General features: G+C 55.6%; 2 protein-coding genes across 5 annotated transcripts; one reads left to right on the top strand and one right to left on the bottom strand.

The window, feature by feature from the left end:
* Positions 1 to 327: 327 nt before the first annotated feature.
* Positions 328 to 5,390, bottom strand: BSPRY (B-box and SPRY domain containing). Of its 2 annotated transcripts, none has more exons than XM_088146750.1 (6): positions 5,257 to 5,390; positions 4,366 to 4,464; positions 3,453 to 3,683; positions 2,487 to 2,512; positions 1,713 to 1,837; positions 328 to 1,167 (listed from the first exon to the last, which is right to left on the bottom strand). In XM_088146750.1, the coding sequence occupies exons 2-6, from the start codon at positions 4,456 to 4,458 to the stop codon at positions 647 to 649; spliced, it is 996 nt and encodes a 331-aa protein (XP_088002876.1). In that variant the 5' UTR covers positions 4,459 to 4,464; positions 5,257 to 5,390; the 3' UTR covers positions 328 to 646. The 2 variants fall into 2 exon arrangements, with proteins under 2 accessions (XP_088002876.1, XP_088002875.1); XM_088146749.1 differs by lacking the exon at positions 5,257 to 5,390 and adding an exon at positions 4,925 to 5,177.
* WDR31 (WD repeat domain 31) lies at positions 5,269 to 16,012 on the top strand. 3 transcript variants are annotated; one of them, XM_088146751.1, is made up of 11 exons: positions 5,269 to 5,338; positions 6,698 to 6,771; positions 7,770 to 7,844; positions 8,352 to 8,484; positions 9,580 to 9,654; positions 9,935 to 10,079; positions 10,166 to 10,266; positions 11,381 to 11,448; positions 12,308 to 12,449; positions 13,193 to 13,355; positions 13,573 to 16,011. In XM_088146751.1, exons 3-11 carry the CDS (start codon positions 7,789 to 7,791, stop codon positions 13,731 to 13,733), a joined length of 1,044 nt encoding a protein of 347 aa, XP_088002877.1. In that variant the 5' UTR covers positions 5,269 to 5,338; positions 6,698 to 6,771; positions 7,770 to 7,788; the 3' UTR covers positions 13,734 to 16,011. The 3 variants fall into 3 exon arrangements, with proteins under 3 accessions (XP_088002877.1, XP_025022896.1, XP_025022894.1); XM_025167128.2 differs by lacking the exon at positions 5,269 to 5,338 and having other exon boundaries at positions 5,849 to 6,771; positions 12,308 to 12,380; positions 13,280 to 13,355; positions 13,573 to 16,012; XM_025167126.2 differs by lacking the exon at positions 5,269 to 5,338 and having other exon boundaries at positions 5,849 to 6,771; positions 12,308 to 12,380.
* Positions 16,013 to 18,830: the final 2,818 nt, after the last annotated feature.

Genomic DNA, 18,830 nt, shown 5'->3' with positions numbered 1-18,830 from the left:
GCAGGAAGCGGCCGGATTTCGGCAGTTATTTCTAGGGGAGGAAACTGCATTTTAACAAAGCTTAACATTAACCCAAATTAAGCTCAATAAAACCTACATCCCTGCTTGTAAGAGTCTGCACCAGAAACCCATCCAGGTTTCTTGTCTTGGGGGGTGGGGTTGGGGCAAGGCCAGAGAAATGGGCCTGCAAGTTTAACCAATATGGAATTACAATTACAGGGTGATAAGAGATTGCTTTGGGGAACCAAGGGAATCCTAACACCTGCACGCACACACTTCTCCACTTGATTTCTGCCAATGCAGAAATGAAAACAACAACAGGCCCAACAGATTGGAAGAACTTTATTGATTTGGAGTATTCCAGAGCCCTCTTGCCTATTCCAGGTGACCGTTTACAGACTAAATTTGCAGTTGCAACTGATCTGTGAAAGATTCCTTGATGTTTCATTACACGGAACCTTTCTATCCCGTCTCTTCTCCAGGCAGCCCAACACGTACTTCCTTTGCTAGCGACACGGTAAGGCAAGTCGCCTTTCTTGTTAAGCCATCCTAGGGTCAGAGCCACGTTCTGGGTTGCAATACACGGTTGTACCCTAACGCCAGATCATGGGGACGCGGGCCCCTTCCCTCACCTTCCCAGTTGCTCTCACACCAGGGAAATGCTTTGATCGGCCACGGCCAGGACTGGGTAGACGGGGGCAGCAAAGGTTTCTTGGTGCATGTGGAGAACAGTGCAGGAGTCGGGGTCATAGAACACAAGCTCGCCTTTGTCCAAGTCAACCAGGACCCCGATTTCTGCAGGGCACTTGAGCAGCTTCATGGTCAGGTGCTGATCGTTGTGTGAGAACTGGAACTCACGATCATAGCGGGAAAAGATCCAGGAGAAGAGATTGTAGCCCAGGCGGGCTTCGGGTCCAGCCCCCTTGCGCTGTAGTGAGTTGTAGGAGATGCCCAGTTTGTATGCACAGCTCTTGCTCACGTTGACTCGCCACGCGTGGATGCCTGCACGGAAGGATTCCCCAGCCAAGGCATTGGGCCAGTGATCGAAACGAGCGGGGTCATCCAGGTCTGGTCTCTGGGCCGCCTTGGGGCTGAAGGTCAACGTCCTCCTGTCGTCGGAGAGGGCCAAGAAGGGGCCGACCGTTTTCTCATCAATGCGAATGTCATCTGTGCTGGTGAGAGCAGCAAACTGGTCAGTGGGAAAATTCCAGGCAGAGCCAGCGAGGTAAGGGGACGCTTTCCACCCAGGGGGTGTAAGATCAACCCACCATGCCAAAGGTGGCTGTCAGCCATGAGTTTGATCAATGCACTGAGTAACCTGGCAACCCGTGTTGGTTTCCTCCACCCCCCGCAGCTCAGCTCTCCCTCGTGCAACCAGGCGGCAGAGCGGCTGGGCATTAATGCTCTTTGGGCCGGTCCCGGGGCCACACCCGGGGGAGCGTCTCGCTTGCTGAGTTGCAAGCCTCTGTCTGTTAAGTAGCATCCAGTACAACGGAGCGGAACTTCAGTGGGGCCAAAAGTCGAATGAGCCACACGTGGAGCTTGCCGCCCACTGAGAGAAGTTTTACTTCAGTCCAAAGTCTGAAACTGAAAGCGGGATGAATCTGGTGCCAGATCCAGCTCCTGGGATGGTTTTCACAGGATTCCAAATGGGTGCGGAGCCGTGCCGAACCGGCACGAACCTCCTGCCGCGTCCCCCCCGCCCCACTGACCTGAGGCCCAGCAGAGAACAGCTGAAGCCCAGAGCCGTCTTGCCAGCGGGCTGTGGACACACTGCGGATGGAAGCTTAACTCTTTTGATTCGTGGGGCCTCAGGATCCCCTCGGCTTCCTCAGCCCTGCGCAACACAAAATTGGGCAGTGGTGAGTCTTGGGGGCACGGCCTGGCACCCTCGTAGTGCAGCTTTTCTGACTGGTGGCTGTCTACAATGCCCATTATCCCCAGGAAATGGCACCAGGTTGGGGAAGGATGACTGCCTGTTTGTGAGGCAGGTTCCCCTGATGGCTGGGGTGGTCGGGGGCCTGAACTGGGGCTTCTTGGTTTATTCTTGGCAAGGATGCTGTCATGCGAATGAGCGCAAGAGGATGTGCACATTCCTCTCTGGCAGGCCTCTCCCCAGGTCTGGGGAAAACAGCCAGCTCGGCGCTTGGGACGGTGGCTGCTGGGGCAGAACCTCCCCGTGTGTGTGTGCAGACACAGAGCCCCCTTTGTGATCCTCAGGCGTGAAGCACGTGAGGTATTGCGGTGGAAGTAGGAGGAGATCCTCCTCACCCCAGGGGGTGATGAATTCGGTTGCTTTTAAAAGGAGGTTTCATGGAGGACCGAGATCAAGTGCTCCCAGCCAGGGTTAGGGTTCCCTGCGCCAGTTCTTGGGGAAGAGAAGCAAGGGAGGGCCTTTCTTGGCCTCGGGTCCGTTGGGGAAGGTCCTGAGCCTCTGCCGAACTTGTCAGCTGCTGGAACCGAGGAGCTGCCTGTTCGGTCCTCACCTCAGGGAGATCTCCTCCTCTGCTTGCTAGATGAGAGAGAGAGAGAGAGAGAGAGAGAGTTATAGTTAGTTAGTTCAATAGTTCCTAGCGCTTAGGAAGGGGCCACAGTTGCGGATGAAGTGAAAGAAACTGGAGACCGCACTGCAGCTTTGACAACAGCCCACTTTTGGCTCTCCCGATTGCAGAACCACCTCCGGAGCAAAGCACAGCGTGCGTTGTGTGCAGGCAGGTGGGCGGGCAAGAAGTCGAAGCCACGGTAGAAGAGATGCTCCGGGCCAATTCCCTGGCCCTGCGTTTGTCACACGCTGAGTTAAGCTGTGGGCTGTTTGAACCGTGTTTTATTGCATTCATCACAATGTACTAGATTTGCACCTTACCCCAGGTCCAAAGCCAGGGTGTACATCTGGAAGGACCGTGCCAACATGAACCCAAATATCTTGGCGCTAGTGGAACCCAGCCAACTTCCAACCCTAAAACCAGGTTCTGAAAGCAACCGAGTGAACCGGGGTTGGTGCTGGACTGGCTTTGGCACAGCCTACCTCTGGTCCCTTAACCCAGAACGGCCACGTTTACTCTTTAGCGCTGCTGCTGCTGCTGCTCTATGGCAGGCGTGAGCGTGTCAGTGCCACTGCTTCTGTCTTGTTGCAACTGATACTTATTTATTAGGAGTGCTCTAGAGCAGCCCGTCCCATGAGAGAGGCCAGTGTGGGGTCACGGTGAAGGTGTTAAACTAGGCGTGGGGAGACTTCGGGCTAGTGGCTGTCCTCAGCCCAGCTGACCACGCAGGGTGGTGGTTGTGCAGCTGAAGGCTGCACATTCGGAGGCCTCGAGCTCTTGGGAGGATGGCAATGACCGTGGGCCTCCAGCCCCAAAGCCCAGGCTTCTCCATTTGGCACAGACCCCCAGCTGCCCCCAGTCTTTGCCCTCGGTGGGGCTAGGCTGGCCTCGCAGCGTCCTCCCACGTACCACGAGGCTGCAGTCGTCGGTGGTGGTGATCCTGGCCACCAGGTATGACCGGAGGGCGTCCAGTTTCTGCAGCGACTCCTTCCAGTGCACCTCCTGGGTCAGGATGCTTTGATGGGCCCGCTCCTCCTCGGTCTGGGCCGCTTCCAGCAGCCGCTGCTCTTCGCTGTCGCATACGTGCCTAATGAAGTTCAGGCGCTGAATGAGGCCCTCCCGGGCTCTGCTGGCAGCGCTCTGAGCAAGTGGAAGAGGCAGCGTCAGCAGGGACAGCCAAAGCTCACCGCTCTCCGTTGCCTGCCTGACTGCAAGCGCCCTCGTCTCGAAAGGCCGTGGCTGCAGTGCCCTCCGTTGCACTTTGCAAAAATATGCAGTTGCGCAGAACAGCCCGCTTCCGTCCCGCGTGAGCCTCGCAAAGGGGTTTTATGCACCGAGAGTGCCACGAGATCTGCGTTCCGATTCCCTCTGATCAGAGGCTACTGAGAGGAGGTTAGCACTGCTGCTAGTCCCCGTTTTAGAAGAGTAAACCTGATCCCCCTTATCTCCCCCGCTCTGCCCTTGCCCTCAGCAGCAACTGGCGATGCAGAAATGGCCTCTGTGCCAGGAGGACCCCCAGGCTGCTCTCAAAGCCACGGAGGGGGCTGGCGGGGAGCGCAGGAAGCGGGTCGCCCTCCTCCTCCTCCTCCTCCTCCTCCTCCTGCACGAGGAGGGTTGGCCAAGGAGATGCCTCCTCTTCTAGCCACGCTCCTGTGCTCTGCTCTGCAAGGCTGACTGCAGGCCGAAGTTCAGTTAGTACGGAATTGAAACCACAGCTCCAGATACAGCCCTTGGAGAGCTACTCCAGGGCCAGTTACTGGATTAGCTGGGGGGGGGGGTTCAGGGTGCCCCCTGCCCAAGGATCCCAAGACTGTGTTACTACCACAACACGCTGTTTCTTTTCCGGCAGGACCTCTGCCACAAATCTGGTGATGGAAGCGCTCTGCAGCTGGATCTTTTCACAGCGGTCCACCATCTGGTTCTGAAAGAGAGACAGAAACCACAGGCCCTTTCGGTGTCCACCAGGACGAAGACGGTCAGGCCGCGCAGAGCGGATTTGACACCAGCTCCCCCCCGCCAAAAACCAGCCTTGGGTTCAGGGAGACCCGGGAAGGAGCCGTGCAGGCGGTTAGGTGGGATGAGCAGCCCGGGGCGGTTATGCTTTTAAAGCAGGAGGGGGTTTGAAAGAAATACTTCGGGGAGGGCGGGCGAGGCGAGGCGAGGCGAGGCGAGGCTCACTCTGTACGCGGCCAGAGGCGCTCGCGATCACAATCCCTCTTCCAAGAGCAGCCTCCCTTCAGAAGCGGGTGGCTAACTTCTAAAATCCCCGCGACCCGGAAAGCGCTTCTCCCCTGCAGTTGCTGCCTGCAGCGCCTCTGCCCGGGGGGGGGGCCGGAAGCGCCGCGCCTCCGCGAAAACCGGTTCGGGATCTGCACGCTCACCCGCCGCTCGGCCGCTTCCTCGGCCAGCGGGCGCAGCCGGTGGCCCCGGCAGCCGCCCTGGCGCGGGCACTGGGCGCACACCGGCCGCCGCTCGCTGCAGCAGAACCAGCGCAGGTCCAGGCCGTGCTCCGGGCAGGCCGGGCGGCTCGGCGGCTCCTCCGCTCCGGGGCGCTGGGCCATGGCGGCGGGCGCAGGAGCGCAGGGCGCGCCGAGGCACCTGCCGCGCAGGTGGGCGGGCCGCGGGGGGAGCCGCCCTCGCCTGCCTGACCCGCCCCTGGCGCGAGCGCTTGCCGCGGCTCCGCCCAGAGCCTCTGCGGGGAGGGGCAGTCTACCTGCCGCGGAGGCCCGTCCTTGGCTGGCTGCGGCTCGGGGGCGATTCGGAGGCCGGGGGCGGCGGCGGCGGCGGATCTCTGGGTGGGCGCGGCGCGGCGCCTCTGCTCTCGGCCGGCTTGCGAGCTCTGGCGCGCTTTCTGGGGGGTGTCTGCTCTGCCCGCGCAGCGCTTTCCCCCGTGGAGGGGTCCTGGTGGCCCCGAGGTGGGGCGGCGGCACAGTCGGGGCGCTGCAACGCTCGGCTGCGTCGGGGGCTCCGCCGGGGCGAGCTAGGACTGCCCGGCCCCGTTCCCGCGGAGCGAGCCTGGCGGGGGGGCGCGTCTGCCCGCGCTGCCTCCGCCTCCGCCTCCGCTGCCAGGGCCGAGCGCGCGTCCCGGCGGGCGGGGAGGGCAGCTGCCGGCGTCCCTCGGTCTCCGCTCGCCTGGCGCGGGCGCGGGCGCCCTTCCGAGCAGCGTTGCCTCCGTGCCGGGGGGTGGGGCGCGGAGCTCCCGGGTGCCCGTTCCCGGCGAGGAGGGGAGTCGGGCGCGGGGCCGGTTTTCCTGCCCAGCCTCGGCGCGAAGGGCTGGAGCTGCGGGGAAGCTCTTTCCGGGGGATTCCCAGGCTCTCGTGGCCTGCCCGTTCCTCGGGGGAGGGGAGGGCAGGGCAGGGCAGGGCAGGGCTGGGGGTCGGAGCGCAGGCGAGCCGGTCCCCTCGCCGGCTTTCCTGCCTTTTCTCTGGCCCCGCTCTCCCCTGCCGAAGCGAGGGCAGGCTTTGGGGTGGAGACGGGTGGGCTGCCCTGTTGAGGTTCGACTACAGAAAGCTGGGGAGGTGCCCCGGAGAAGAGGCTGGAGTGGGGGGGCGGCAGGGCTGGCCCCCGGAGCAAGTGCAGAAACAAGGAAATGGCTGTGTATTGATTTGGGGGGAAAGCTGACGTCCTGCTAAAGGCAGCGCCTTTGACCCGCGTGCGCTCTTGCAGAATGGGGCCTGTTGTTAATCTGACGCCAAGCTCTTTACAGTCTGCCCTTCCTGGGTGCGTTGTAGGCACTGGGGCACAAAGCACCCTGAAAAGCTGAGGGGCGGGCAGTTGAGGCTGTTTTTCCAGGTTTCTCTGGAAGCCCAGGAAACTGCTTGGAGGAATAGCAGGAGGGGGCTGCATCGTGCTTCCTTGCACGAGGTCCACGGTCTTTCTCCGAAGTAATTTCCAAAACGGGCACAGCACTGGAGGATGTCACGTTTGTGGAATTAACGAAAATTACGGCGGTAGAGCCAGGAGGGTCTCTCTTACGTTAGGACCTGACTGCTTTCTGAGCGAGGAAGGATGTGCGCTTCTGCGAGCAGGAAACGTCTCCTCTCAGACTCACAATTTTATGCAAGACGCTTTGAACATTAAAACAGGGCTGATAATCAAAAAGGCCAAGTAAGAACAGGTAGAGATTTCTCTTCCGCTTTGTTTCGGAAAAACAGTGTGAAAGAGACTTCCTTCTTCTCCAAGAAGAAACCGAAGGAGAAAAGATCTTGTTGCGATTCAGCATCAGAAGGTGAGTGGGGTTTGGGGATCCTGCTTCTGGTCTGATCGTGGAGGTCTTGAACAGGCCGAAAGTGCTGCTTGCGGGTCTGGAGCACGTGGTGGCCTGGGGCGTGGTGCTTGTGTTCCCTCCCTTTCCCTGGCAGCTGGACGTGGCTGTCCAGATGGACTGGTTGAATATGCAGAGGGGATGGTGGGACCTTTTGTGCACATCTGGGCTGTGCGCCAGCAGCAGCAGCAGCAGCAGCCTTGCAGGTCAGCATGTGGGTTGATGCCATCGAAGGCGCCTTCGGCTGCACGTGGTTTGCGGCCAGATGACGCCGAGAACGGTTTCCGTATATGAGCTGTAAGGTCGGCCACAGATGGGTCTCAGTCCATTTAGGTGTTTATGTATTCAAGTTAGGCGTCACTGCCTCCCACATGACCCTGGGCAGCTCACGGTATCACCAAGCAAAATAGAAAATCAAACAAGCAAGATGAACAGCCCCATCCGCCTTGCCCCGAGGCCTGGGGGAGCAGCCGGGGCCTGAGGCCTCTGGAACTCCGTCGGGTGGGAGCCTCCCAGACCTCAGGGGCTGCAGAATCACCACGGCTACGATCTGGGGCTGTGGCAGAGCACCTCGCCAGAGGCTTGGAAGGAGGGCACGGACCCTCGCCGTACGGGGGCTTTCTGCAGGAGCCAGTTGTTGGGTTTCTTGCTTTTAATCTCTTTCATCCTCCGGTTTTAAGTCTGCAGGATAGCATGCAACGTCCCGTTCCTCTTTTGTTCAAGGATAGAACTCACCTTGAAGGTGTTTCCTGGAAAGGGGGAATATAAAATTCGACTCAGGTTTACTCACTCTTTAGAGATTAGAGGAAGGGGAGTTTAGGACACGGCTCCAACTTAAATAAATGCAACCGTGGATCATTTGGCTACGCCTCTGCAGTTCAGGAGGCAGATGGGGCAGGCGAGGCCTGGAGGGACGCAGAGGCTCCCTTCGCTTCTCTCACGCCCTCATTGCCTTCTTCCAGGAGTCCCCGCCAGGCAGTCATGGGAAAGTGGCAGAGCAAACTGGCCCGCAACTCCTCTGCTTCCTCTAAGTACAGGTAATGGCTGCAGGCGTTCTGAGGGGAGGGAACACCTGTTAGGGCCGGGTCGCCAAGGAACCCTCGGCTGCCAGGCTAGTTGGACATGGGTGGCTCACCCAGGTGGCCTGGCATTTGCGGGAGAGTCCTGCTGTGTGGATCACCCTGACTCCGGGGGACGGCACCCACTGCAAGGGAGGGCCTTTAACAGCAACAGGTTTCTCTTTCTCGTGCCGCGTGAAAAAATGGATGAGCGTTCAGGTACTGAGAAAGAAACATAAGAGAACTAAGTAATGTGTAATTAGTTTTGGGACTTGGTCTCGCTAGATGAGGGGTGACCAGTTTTGCTGGAGAAAAGCTGTTTTTATAGAATGTGGTGAAGACAGTTAATGAAACCTCCGGATGCAGCCACCATCCCTCAGAAAATGGAGCAGGCGGAGAGGGGCAGAAAGCGGATTGAGCGGCCAGTGGCATTGGCCTCGTGTTGCTCAGAGCCTGGCCCTGAATGCTTCCGTTCCCACTCTGCAGGGCTGCTACCTACAATGAGGCGGAGAGGGCGCCCCCCACTGCGGCCCCAAAGGCCAGCCCGGCCCACCAGGAGGCCGTGGCTTCCGTGGCATCCCTTGTGCCCAGGCTGTGTGTGTCGGGGGGAAAAGACAAGGTAAGTCGGACAGCAGCCCCACTGGGCAAGGGTCTCCCTGGGCCCCAGGACTCCCTCTCTAGCCAAAGGGGGGTGCGCTGGGTCTGGGTCTGCCCTTGGCATCATTGGGAAGAGCCGCCTTGCAAGTGCTAGGAGAGAGAGCTGAGCCTGGGGTGGGGGGTGGGGTCCAGGGAAGAAGATCTGGGCAGGCACCTTTCAAAACAGAAGAAATCTGGGAAGGTTTGGGCTTCAAATTTATGGAAATATCAAGTTAAAATGTGTGTGAGCATGATTTTATGGGGGAGGGATGGAGCACCCGTGAAAATCTTGCACATTTCAGGAAAGAGCTAAGCAATGCAGTAGAAAAGAAGCCCTTATCCGAAGCACTGTGGATAGACCACCTGGCAGTAGTCGAACAGCGGCATCTCCGTTCCTCTGACGGGGATGCCAAGGGGGTAGAGAAGCGGAAAAGGTCCCGGCTTTAATTCTGACTTTGAGAAATTAAGCTACGGCCCTGCGTTTGGCCACAAGGGAACAACCCAACCGTCCCCTCCCTCCGTCAGTGGAGTTGCTTTTGGGGCCAGCAGCACGTGATGTGTGGTGGCAGTCTACCTTGTGGCGCCTGAGGTTTGCAAATACCCCATCCCTTTAATTTTCTTTTCCCCCATGGGGCCAAGATAGGCCGACCTGGGGAGGGGCATTACCTTCTATCCCTTTTTGATTCCTGCCAGGGAGAGGCGGAGGTCGTGGAGGCGCCGATGTAGTGAGTGCCTTTTGCAGGATGTGGTTGTTGTGGCCTGCAGACAAGGAATTGACTAACTCCCAGCATAGTGGTTGGCCGAGCATGGGAGAGTTTGCTTAATTTGTTCCAAAGAAGCTAACCCACTTTGGATTGTTTACGTAGATAAATTTTGTGGAACAGAGAATTCACGTGCCATACGCCCCCTGCAAAAAAATATTCCAGTTAAGCGTGTCCTGCAACGAGGAGATGTATGTAATTCCTGCTTCAGTCCCTGCGTTTCAGGGACAGGAGAGCCGATGCCCTGCAGGGGCCAGGACCGCAGCTCCCCCCTTCTCTTGTCCTCGGCTGTGCCGGATCCAAGTTTCTCTCTCTAGGCTGTGATCGTGTGCAGCTGGTGCTCTGGCACTGTGGTTAGGAGGTTCGCGGGTCACGAGCGGGAAGTTACTAAGGTAAATTTCTCTCTGGCCGCGTAATGGTTGTGTTTCTCCCACCCCCAAGCTTGCCGTGGGAGCTATTAGTCAGGATGCCATGAGGGGACGTGCGGTGGGAGGAGGATATATCCGAGCAGAGTGCTTTGTGTATCCCGCTCCTGGCCGACCTCCCAGAGCTATGAGAGAACCAAGTAGAAAGGGTCTCTTTCTGACGATTCTGGGAGTAAAGCCGAGGTCCCTCTCAGAAAGGGCGATGGCCGGCTACCCCTGAACTATCTGCCATTTCTCTTCTGCCCAGGTGTGCTGCCTCCCTGAGTCCAGCTGGCTTTTCAGCGCCTCTCGAGACAAGACGGCGCTGATGTGGGACCTCCACGGTGGTTCTGAGGCAGCCCGGTGCTTCTCGGGGCATCGTCTGGTAGTGACCGGCTTGGCTGTCAGCTCAGGTAAGTTGACTCCCATCACCAGCTTCTGGTTCCCGCCGCAGAGCCCCCTTCGGTGTGCTTCCTTCTCAGCCTTTTCTCGTCTCCAGTCTTCCAGAAGCTCTGCACTGGCTCTCGTGACAACACTGTGCGTCTGTGGGACATGGAGACTGGGCGCTGTCTATCCAGGGCGTGCGTTTCTAGGAATCTGGTAAGAGCGAGCGGCCCTTCGAAAGACGGACCTGCCACGCACTCCCCTTTCAAAGGAAGCCACGATACGCAGAGCCAAAGAAGATAGGTAGGGGAAAGAAAGAAGGAAGGTAAGGCGGCTAACTCAGAGCCGCCGCTCTCTGTCCTGAACGGCCCTCTTGGCTCCCACCACATCCGTACACTGTTTGCCGTGCTGCCTTCTGACCTTTTGCCTCCTCGCTTCTCTCTCCTGGAGAATCTCTCCAGGTCCATCCAGTCACGCCTTCCTCTTTCTTCTTCCCTATGTGACTGAGCCACCTCAGCGCGCTTCCTTTGCCCTGGTCGCTCACTTTTGTATTCAATCCACGTTCTTCCTCTGAACTTACTCCAGCTTGTCACTGCCCAGAACTAGACACAGAACTCTGAACGGGGCCCGACCAGGGCAGGGCAGAGTGGAAAAATCACTCCCTGCCATCTGGACTCCGTGCTTCTGGTAACGCAACCCAGGACAGTGTGGCTTTCGAGCAGCCGCCTTGTGCTGATGGCTCGTGTTTAACTTGTGGTCGGCAAGGACGCTCGAGCCCTTTCATGTCCAGCTCTCCCCCACCCTAGACTTGTGCCTTCGACACTCCCTGCCCGGACACAGAGTTTTCCGTTTCTCCCTGTTAAATTCCATCCTATTGATTTTAGCTTGCTGTTCAAGCCTGTCTAAATCTTGTGTCTTTTTTTGCATAAGATATTAGACATCCCCCGAGCTTCATGTCACCTGCTACTTAGAAGTGTAAGAATAGCAGGATGCAAATGTTTGCAAATAAACAAAATACGATATTTTACGTGATTGCTAAAAATGCTGAACAGGACAGAGCCCTCTGGTGCTCCACATGATACCTCCCTCCAAGGTGATGTGCGGCTGTTAATGTTAACGCACACTCTTTGGGCGTGGTCGTTCAACCGGTCGTGAGCCCATCCAGCCCTCACGTTCACCGTTTTAGTAAGGAGCATGTCAGGAAGCACTCTGTCAAAGACCAAGCTGCAATTTTAGCTAAGCTACGCTCAGAGGAAGGCTTCGTTGAAGTGTTCAGCTCCGGCGACTTTTTGGCCAGGTGAATTTTCCCATGAATTTTTCCCTTGTGCAGGTAACACATCTAAGCTGGGTTCCCAGAGAGCCGTACGTTGTCCAAACATCAGAGGATAAGACAATTAGGTAGGTGGATCCCAGGAGAAGAAAATCCAGTTTTTGCAGGGCTGCAGTATTTTCAAGTATAAATCAAGAACCTGAATTTAACGAAAATGGGTTTGGAAAATGTTGCTTTGGAAGTTTGAACCTTGTCAGCTCTCGGTTTTAACTTTAGCCCTTAAAGCAAGTCTTGAGCTGGTTGCCTGCCTTGTCGTAACTCCATTCAGATTCTAAAAATACTGTTGCTATTGAATGTTGAAAGGTGAAGGTGTAATTTCTCTGTCTGTAAAATGGGATGGCAGGGGAGCGAAGGTCTGGATTTATTTAGCACGGTGAGTACATCTCTGCTGGAATTTAAAGGATCCATTTTTCATTGTCCTGAACAAGCCCTTTGCTTTTCTGAGGTTTTCCCTTAAGATAATAATAATATTTATATTATTATTATTATTATTATTATTATTATTATTATTATTATTATTTATCGGCTTGCAACAATCAAAGACATTACAATAAAATCAATGAAACATTAAAGATTAAAATGGCAAGCATGATGAAGTGAGGGCTCTCGCTCTCCCTTGCCAAAGGTGAAGAGGCTGGTCTTTGCAGCTCTTCTAAGCAACAATGGAGCGGGGGCCGTTCAGATCTTGGGGGAAACCTCAATCCAGAGGGCAGGCACTGCTACAGAGCAGGCGTGTTTCTGGGGTCCCAACAGATTATATTGTTTAATTGAAGGAACCCGGAGCACGCCAGTCCTGTGGGATCGAATTGGCTGGGTAGATGTTATGGGAGACCGGTGGTCCCTCAAGTAACCGGGCCCCGTGCTATGTAGGGCTTTATAGGTAACAACCCGTACCTCATACGTCTTTGTCTTTTTGCTTTACTGCAGAATCTGGGACAGCCGGGGGTTGCAGATGGCGTGTGCTTTCCCCGCTAAGAAACACATCCAGACTTCTTGCGACGTGAGTCTGGATGGCCGCTACTGTATCAGTGGCAGTGATGGCTTTGATGGCGAGGGGTGTGAGGCCACGGTGAGACTAACGGCGGAAGGGTCTCGCTGCAGAGCAAGGTTGAGGTGCATGGTGGGCTTAGTTGTGCAGGAACACGTACGTGCTGCGAACGTATTTGGCTGATGCAGTTGCCCCAGTGGGGGTGCTGACAGTTCTGGGCTAGAACTGCATCATCCAGGAAAGGTTAGTTGATGTGACGGGATGCCTGCTTACGCCATCCATGGCTGCATTGTTCTTGTGGCACGTGTCGCTGATGGCACAGACTTCTGCTGCATCTTGTGAGGCAAGCTGCTTGAAGAACAGCAGCAGCCGGGTCACACGTAGACCGTTCCCATCTAGACTCTCTTTAGAAGCCGACGGGAAGCATCTTGGAGGGCTGTTACTTTTGCTGTTCCCCGGTGAATTACTCAGAAGTAGGTTTAAGCCCGGAAGGTCTCATTTGCTGTTGTGGTCATTGTCGTGAGAGATTGAAGGGTACACTTAATCTTTATCCTGGGTTACGTGCAGGGGAAGGAAGGCAAGAACCCTGAGTCGCATAGGGAGGTAGCTGACTCTTGGATCCAAGCACCTTTTCGTTAAGCCCATTTCAGCTTTGGATTCAAACATGACTTTCCCTCCTAGGTCAAAGCGATGGGAAGGCGGTGCCACGCGTGTCCTTTGCAGTCACTAGAATGTGTCCTGTGGTGGCGGGGAAGGGAAAGGGGAAGGGGAAGGGAAGGGGTTTTTGCCACGGGTACATTCAGTCGCTTCATGCTGCCTTCTAGCTCTGGGACCTCCGGCAGACAGGCCACATGGTGTACGAGTTCAGAGGCCATTCCCAAACCGTAGCCTCCTGCGTCTTCCTCTCTCAGGGCACCAGCGCCTTCCCGGCAATAGCCACCGCCTCACACGATTGCACCGTGAAGGTGTGGAGACAAGACACTGGAGGTAAGCTCGGTTTTCGCACCAGCAGCATCATCATGCTTTTCACATATCTAAGCTAGGTGCAGTGCAAAACATATCACCTGAAATCAGAATTGTGGATGTTTTCATTTTGCACACGCAGGCTAATAATAAGTAACAGGTCTGAGCCTTCGTTGTAGCCCGGGGGGAGGAAGGCCTCGTGCTTTGCCCGGCAACGAGCTGTTCCGTTCTCTCCCTGCAGCCTGCGTGGCCGGCCTGTGCCCCGCGGGAGCTGGGCCTTTGGCTTCACTGGCAGCCTGCGAGGACGCTACTCTCCTCTGCGCCAGCTCCAGCCCCGGGATTCGTTTGCTGCAATTCCACTCCGCACGAGGTTGGGAACTGCGGGAAGCGGCCTCGTTCTGAGCCAGAGACGCCAGTTCCGCAGAAAGGAAGGGGCCCAGGCGGCGGCGGCGGCGAGGCAGAGAGGGTCCAAGCGGTCGCCAACCCGAGGGGTCAGGCGCCCCACGCGTCTTTTTTGCGGGCCCCGAGTTCTGGCTTTGAGCGGAAGGACGCAGGAGGCAAGTCCGGCGGTGGAAACGGCAGGTCGTCTGCGCCGCGGCACCCGGATCGTAGAGAGGCGGGACAAGGCACCAGGGTCCCGGAGAGCGCCCTGAGGTTTCTGTTTATGGCACACTCCCCGCGTCTAAGCCAGTTTTTAAAATGGAAAAGGAAAAAAAAAGCACCGCCGCTGAGAAAAGCACCAGCTGGGCTTTCGCTCCTCTCTTCCCCCTTGCCGTTAGCTGCACTTTCAGGAAACTCTAACATGAGCAAAATCTCTCTGCCGTCGCAGACCGCGATTTAGGCGCTGGCTGGCTCCGAGGGCAGGGCTGAAGGAGTCCGACCTGGAAGCGACGGAGCCGGGAGCGGGAGCGGGTCCCACCGGCCCCGCGTTCCGTCGCCCGCCCTTTCCCCGGGGCTGGTCCTCCCGGCTGCCCGCCGCTCTTCCGGACGCCTGGCCGGGGAATAGGGCAGCGAGAGCCTCCGCGGTGGGGCCGCCGCCGCGTCCCAGCCCGGCCGGGGTCTGACGCGCCGGCGCCTCGGTTTTCCCTGTCGGCGCCCGCTCGGAGACCCCGGCGCGGCCGCGTTCCGTTTCCTCGGGGCGCCCCCGCGGCCAGGTTTGTTCGCCGCCGCCGCCCTCCGCGGTTCAGCCCGCCCGCGCCAAGAAGGCCCGCTGCCGCCGCCCCGCCAGGGCTTGAGGGCTCCTCGGGGCCCGAGCGCCGCGGGGTTCAGAGCGACAAAACGGCCCTCCCGGCGCGGGAAGGGCCCTGCGACGCCGAGGTCGAGCCAGCGCGGGGGCAGCGCGCAGATGGACCACCGCGGTCCGGCTGGGCCCTCCGAAATAGCGCCCGAAGCGCGCTGTGGATGCAAAGGCTACGCGCTCCTACGCTGCGCTTACACGCTTAACGCTGCAAAATGGGAACGGCGTACGATGCAATTCCGGTTTCCACTCAGGGCCCCTAACATGGCTGCCCGCTTCTTCCTGTCCCGTCTCCGTCGCGGCCCCCCACTTCCGCTCTGCACTACCCTCCCAGCATGGCCGATCCCCGCATCCTGTCCGTCTCCTTAAAGTGTCCCATTTCTGCTGCTCACTGAAGCGCTGCTGCTTCTGACGTGCCCCTTTGCGGTGGACCCTCGTGTCGGCGGGGGCGGGGGGGGGGCAATCACGAAAGGAAGAAGGCCGAGAGTCGGGAGGCCCTTCGGTTCGCCTGTTTCCACTCAGAGCCCCTAACGTGGCCGCCGGCTTCTTCCTGTCCTGTCTCCGTTGCAGTCCTCCACTTCCGCTTTCGAGTACCTTCCCAGCCTGGACGGCCCTGACGCTCTGTCCAGTTTTTTTTGGAGCGTCCCGTTTCTGCTGCTCGCTGAAGCGCTGCTGCTTCTAGTGCGCCCGATCACACCGGACCCTCGTGGCGGCGGCTCCCGCGGGCCACGCAACAATAGCCTAATGGAAAGCTTCAAAAGCAGCACTGGAATTGTGTGCAGCGCACAACGTTGTTACTGCTCCACGCTACGTGCGAGATCAGCGCCTTTCCCCTTGCCCACCGGTGCCACTCATTCGTTCACAGCCCCTAACATGGCTGCCCGCTTTTTCCTGTCATCTCGGCAGAGCTGCTTTGCAGCCTGTTGTCGCGAGCGGCTGAGAGCCGGTAGTGGCGGCGGCAGCACATGGCGTCGTGAGGCTGAGTCTCTTTGGGCCCCTCCCATTCCTGTTCCGGAACGCTGGACGTCAAAGCGACAGCATAGAGTTAGAGTTGTTTGCTTTGTAACCATGTAATTTCGGGTTGCTTTGGGAGAGTTAGAGGCCGCCCCCATACAGTCCTGAAAAAAACATTCCACTAGTTTAGAACCCCTTCATGGATCACTGCCTTGTCGTGGCGAAGGGGCTTGCGTAACTCAGTGAAGCCTTGAGCTATACCGTGCAGGGCCACCCAAGACGGACAGGTCATGACAGAGAGTTCTGACAAAATGTGGTCCACTGGAGAAGGAAATGGCAACCCACTCCAGTGTCCTTGCCAAGAAAACCCCATGGACAATGTCAAAAGGCTAAAAGATATGATGCCGGAAGATGAGCCCCTCAGGTCGGAAGGTGTCCAATATGCTACTGGGGAAGAGCGGAGGGCATTTCCAAGTAGCTCCAGAAAGAGTGAAGCGGCTGGGCCAAAGCCGAAAGGACGTTCAGCTGTGGATGTATCTGGAAGCGAAAAGAAGGTCCGATGCTGCAAAGAACAATATTGCATAGGAACCTGGAATGTAAGATCTATGAACCAAGGCAAGCTGGATGTGGTCAAACATGAGATGACAAGACTGAACATCAACATCTTGGGAATCAGCGAACTGAAATGGATGGGAATGGGTGAGTTTAATTCGGGTGACCATTATATCTACTACTGTGGGCAAGAAACCCTTAGAAGAAATGGAGTTGCACCCATAGTCAATAAGAGAGTGGCAAAGGCAGTAACGGGGGCAGTAACCTCAAAAACGACAGAGTGATCTCAGTGCGAATCCAAGGCAAACCATTCAGTATCACAGCCATCCAAGTCTATGCCCCAACCACTGATGCCGAAGAAGCTGAAGTTGACCGCTTCTATGAAGACCTACAACACCTTCTAGAACTAGCACCAAAAAAAGATGTCCTTTTCATCATAGGGGATTGGAATGCTAAAGTAGGAAGTCAAGGAGTAATCGGAATAACAGGCAAGTTTGGCCTTGGAGTACAAAATGAAGCAGGGCAAAGGCTAATAGAGTTCTGTCAAGAGAACAAGCTAGTCATAGCAAACACTCTTTTCCAACAACACAAGAGACGACTCTACACATGGACATCACCAGATGGTCAATACCGAAACCAGATTGATTATATACTTTGCAGCCAAAGATGGAGAAGCTCTATACAGACAGCAAAAACAAGACCAGGAGCTGACTGTGGCTCAGATCATGAGCTTCTTACTGCAAAATTTAGGCTTAAATTGAAGAATGTAGGGAAAACCACTAGACCACTCAGGTATGACTTAGATCATATTCCTTGTGAGTACACAGTGAAGGTGATGAATAGATTTAGAGGGTTAGATTTGGTAGACAGAGTGCCTGAAGAACTATGGACGGAGGTCCGTAACATTGTACAGGACGCAGCAACTAAAACCATCCCAAAGAAAAAGAAACGCAAGAAAGCAAAATGGCTGTCTGATGAGGCTTTACAAATAGCTGTGGAAAGAAGGAATGTGAAAAGCAAGGGTGAAAGGGAAAGATGTAAGCAATTGAATGCAGATTTCCAGAGAATAGCCAGGAGAGATAAGAAGGCCTTCTTAAATGAACAATGCAAAGAAATCGAGGAAAACAATAGAATGGGGAAGACTAGAGATCTCTTCAAGAAAATTGGAGATATCAAAGGAATGTTTAGTGCAAAGATGGGCATGATAAAGGACAAAAAAGGCAGGGACCTAACAGAAGCAGAAGAGATTAAGAAGCGGTGGCAAGAATACCCAGAAGAACTATACAAGAAAGATCTTAATGTCCCTGATGTCCACGCTGGTGTGATCACTGACCTTGAGCCAGACATCCTAGAGAGTGAAGTCAAGTGGGCCTTAGGAAGCATTGCTAACAACAAAGCTAGTGGAGATGACAGTATTCCTGCTGAGTTATTTAAAATACTAAAAGACGATGGTGTTAAAGTGTTGCACTCAATATGCCAGCAAGTTTGGAAAACGGAACAGTGGCCACGGGATTGGAAAAGGTCAGTTTACGTTCCAATTCCAAAGAAGGGCAATGCCAAAGAATGCTCAAACTATCGCACAATTGTGCGCATTTCACATGCTAGCAAGGTTATGCTCAAAATCCTACAAGCTAGGCTTCAGCAGTACGTGAACCGAGAACTACCGGATGTACAAGCTGGGTTTCGAAGAGGCAGAGGAACTAGAGATCAAATTGCCAACATTCGCTGGATCATGGAGAAAGCACGAGAGTTCCAGAAAAACATCTACTTCTGCTTCATTGACTATGCAAAAGCTTTCGATTGTGTGGATCACAACAAACTGTGGCAAGTTCTTAAAGAGATGGGAGTACCAGACCACCTTACCTGTCTCCTGAGAAATCTGTATGCGGGCCAAGAAGCAACAGTTAGAACCGGTCATGGAACAACCGATTGGTTCAAAATAGGGAAAGGTGTACGACAAGGCTGTATACTGTCACCCTGCTTATTTAACCTATATGCAGAGTACATCATGAGAAATGCCAGGCTGGAAGAATCACAAGCCGGAATTAAGATTGCAGGGAGAATCATCAATAACCTCAGATATGCGGACGATACCACCCTAATGGCAGAAAGTGAAGAAGAACTAAAGAGCCTCTTGATGAGGGTGAAAGAAGAGAGTGCGAAAGCTGGCTTGAAACTCAACATTAAAAAAACTAAGATCATGGCATCTGGACCCATCAATTCCTGGCAAATAGAAGGGGTAGAAATGGAAGCAGTAACAGACTTCATTTATTTGGGCTCCAAGATCACCGCAGATGGAGACTGCAGCCATGAAATTAAAAGACGCTTGCTCCTTGGGAGGAAAGCTATGGCAAGCCTAGATAGCATATTAAAAAGCAGAGACGTCACCTTGCCGACAAAGATCCGCATAGTCAAAGCTATGGTTTTCCCAGTAGTAATGTATGGCTTTGAGAGCTGGACCATAAAGAAGGCTGAGCGCCAAAGAATTGATGCCTTTGAACTGTGGTGCTGGAGAAGACTCTTGAGAGTCCCCTGGACTGCTAGGAGGTCAAACCAGTCAATCTTAAAGGAAATCAACCCTGATTGCTCATTGGAAGGATTGATAATGAAGCTCAAGCTCAGATATTTTGGCCACCTAATGTGAAGAGAGATCTCTTTGGAGAAGACCCTGATGCTGGGAAAGATTGAGGGCAAAAGGAGAAGAGGACGGCAGAGGATGAGATGGCTAGATAGCATCACTGAAGCAATGAGCATGA

The sequence above is a fragment of the Python bivittatus genome, unplaced genomic scaffold, assembly GCF_059951505.1.
Source record: "Python bivittatus isolate LINGU-HERP-01145 unplaced genomic scaffold, Pbiv_v1 ctg000160_np1212, whole genome shotgun sequence".
NCBI classification, from domain to species: Eukaryota; Metazoa; Chordata; class Lepidosauria; order Squamata; family Pythonidae; genus Python; species Python bivittatus.
This window is presented reverse-complemented; position numbering and strand designations above follow the sequence as displayed.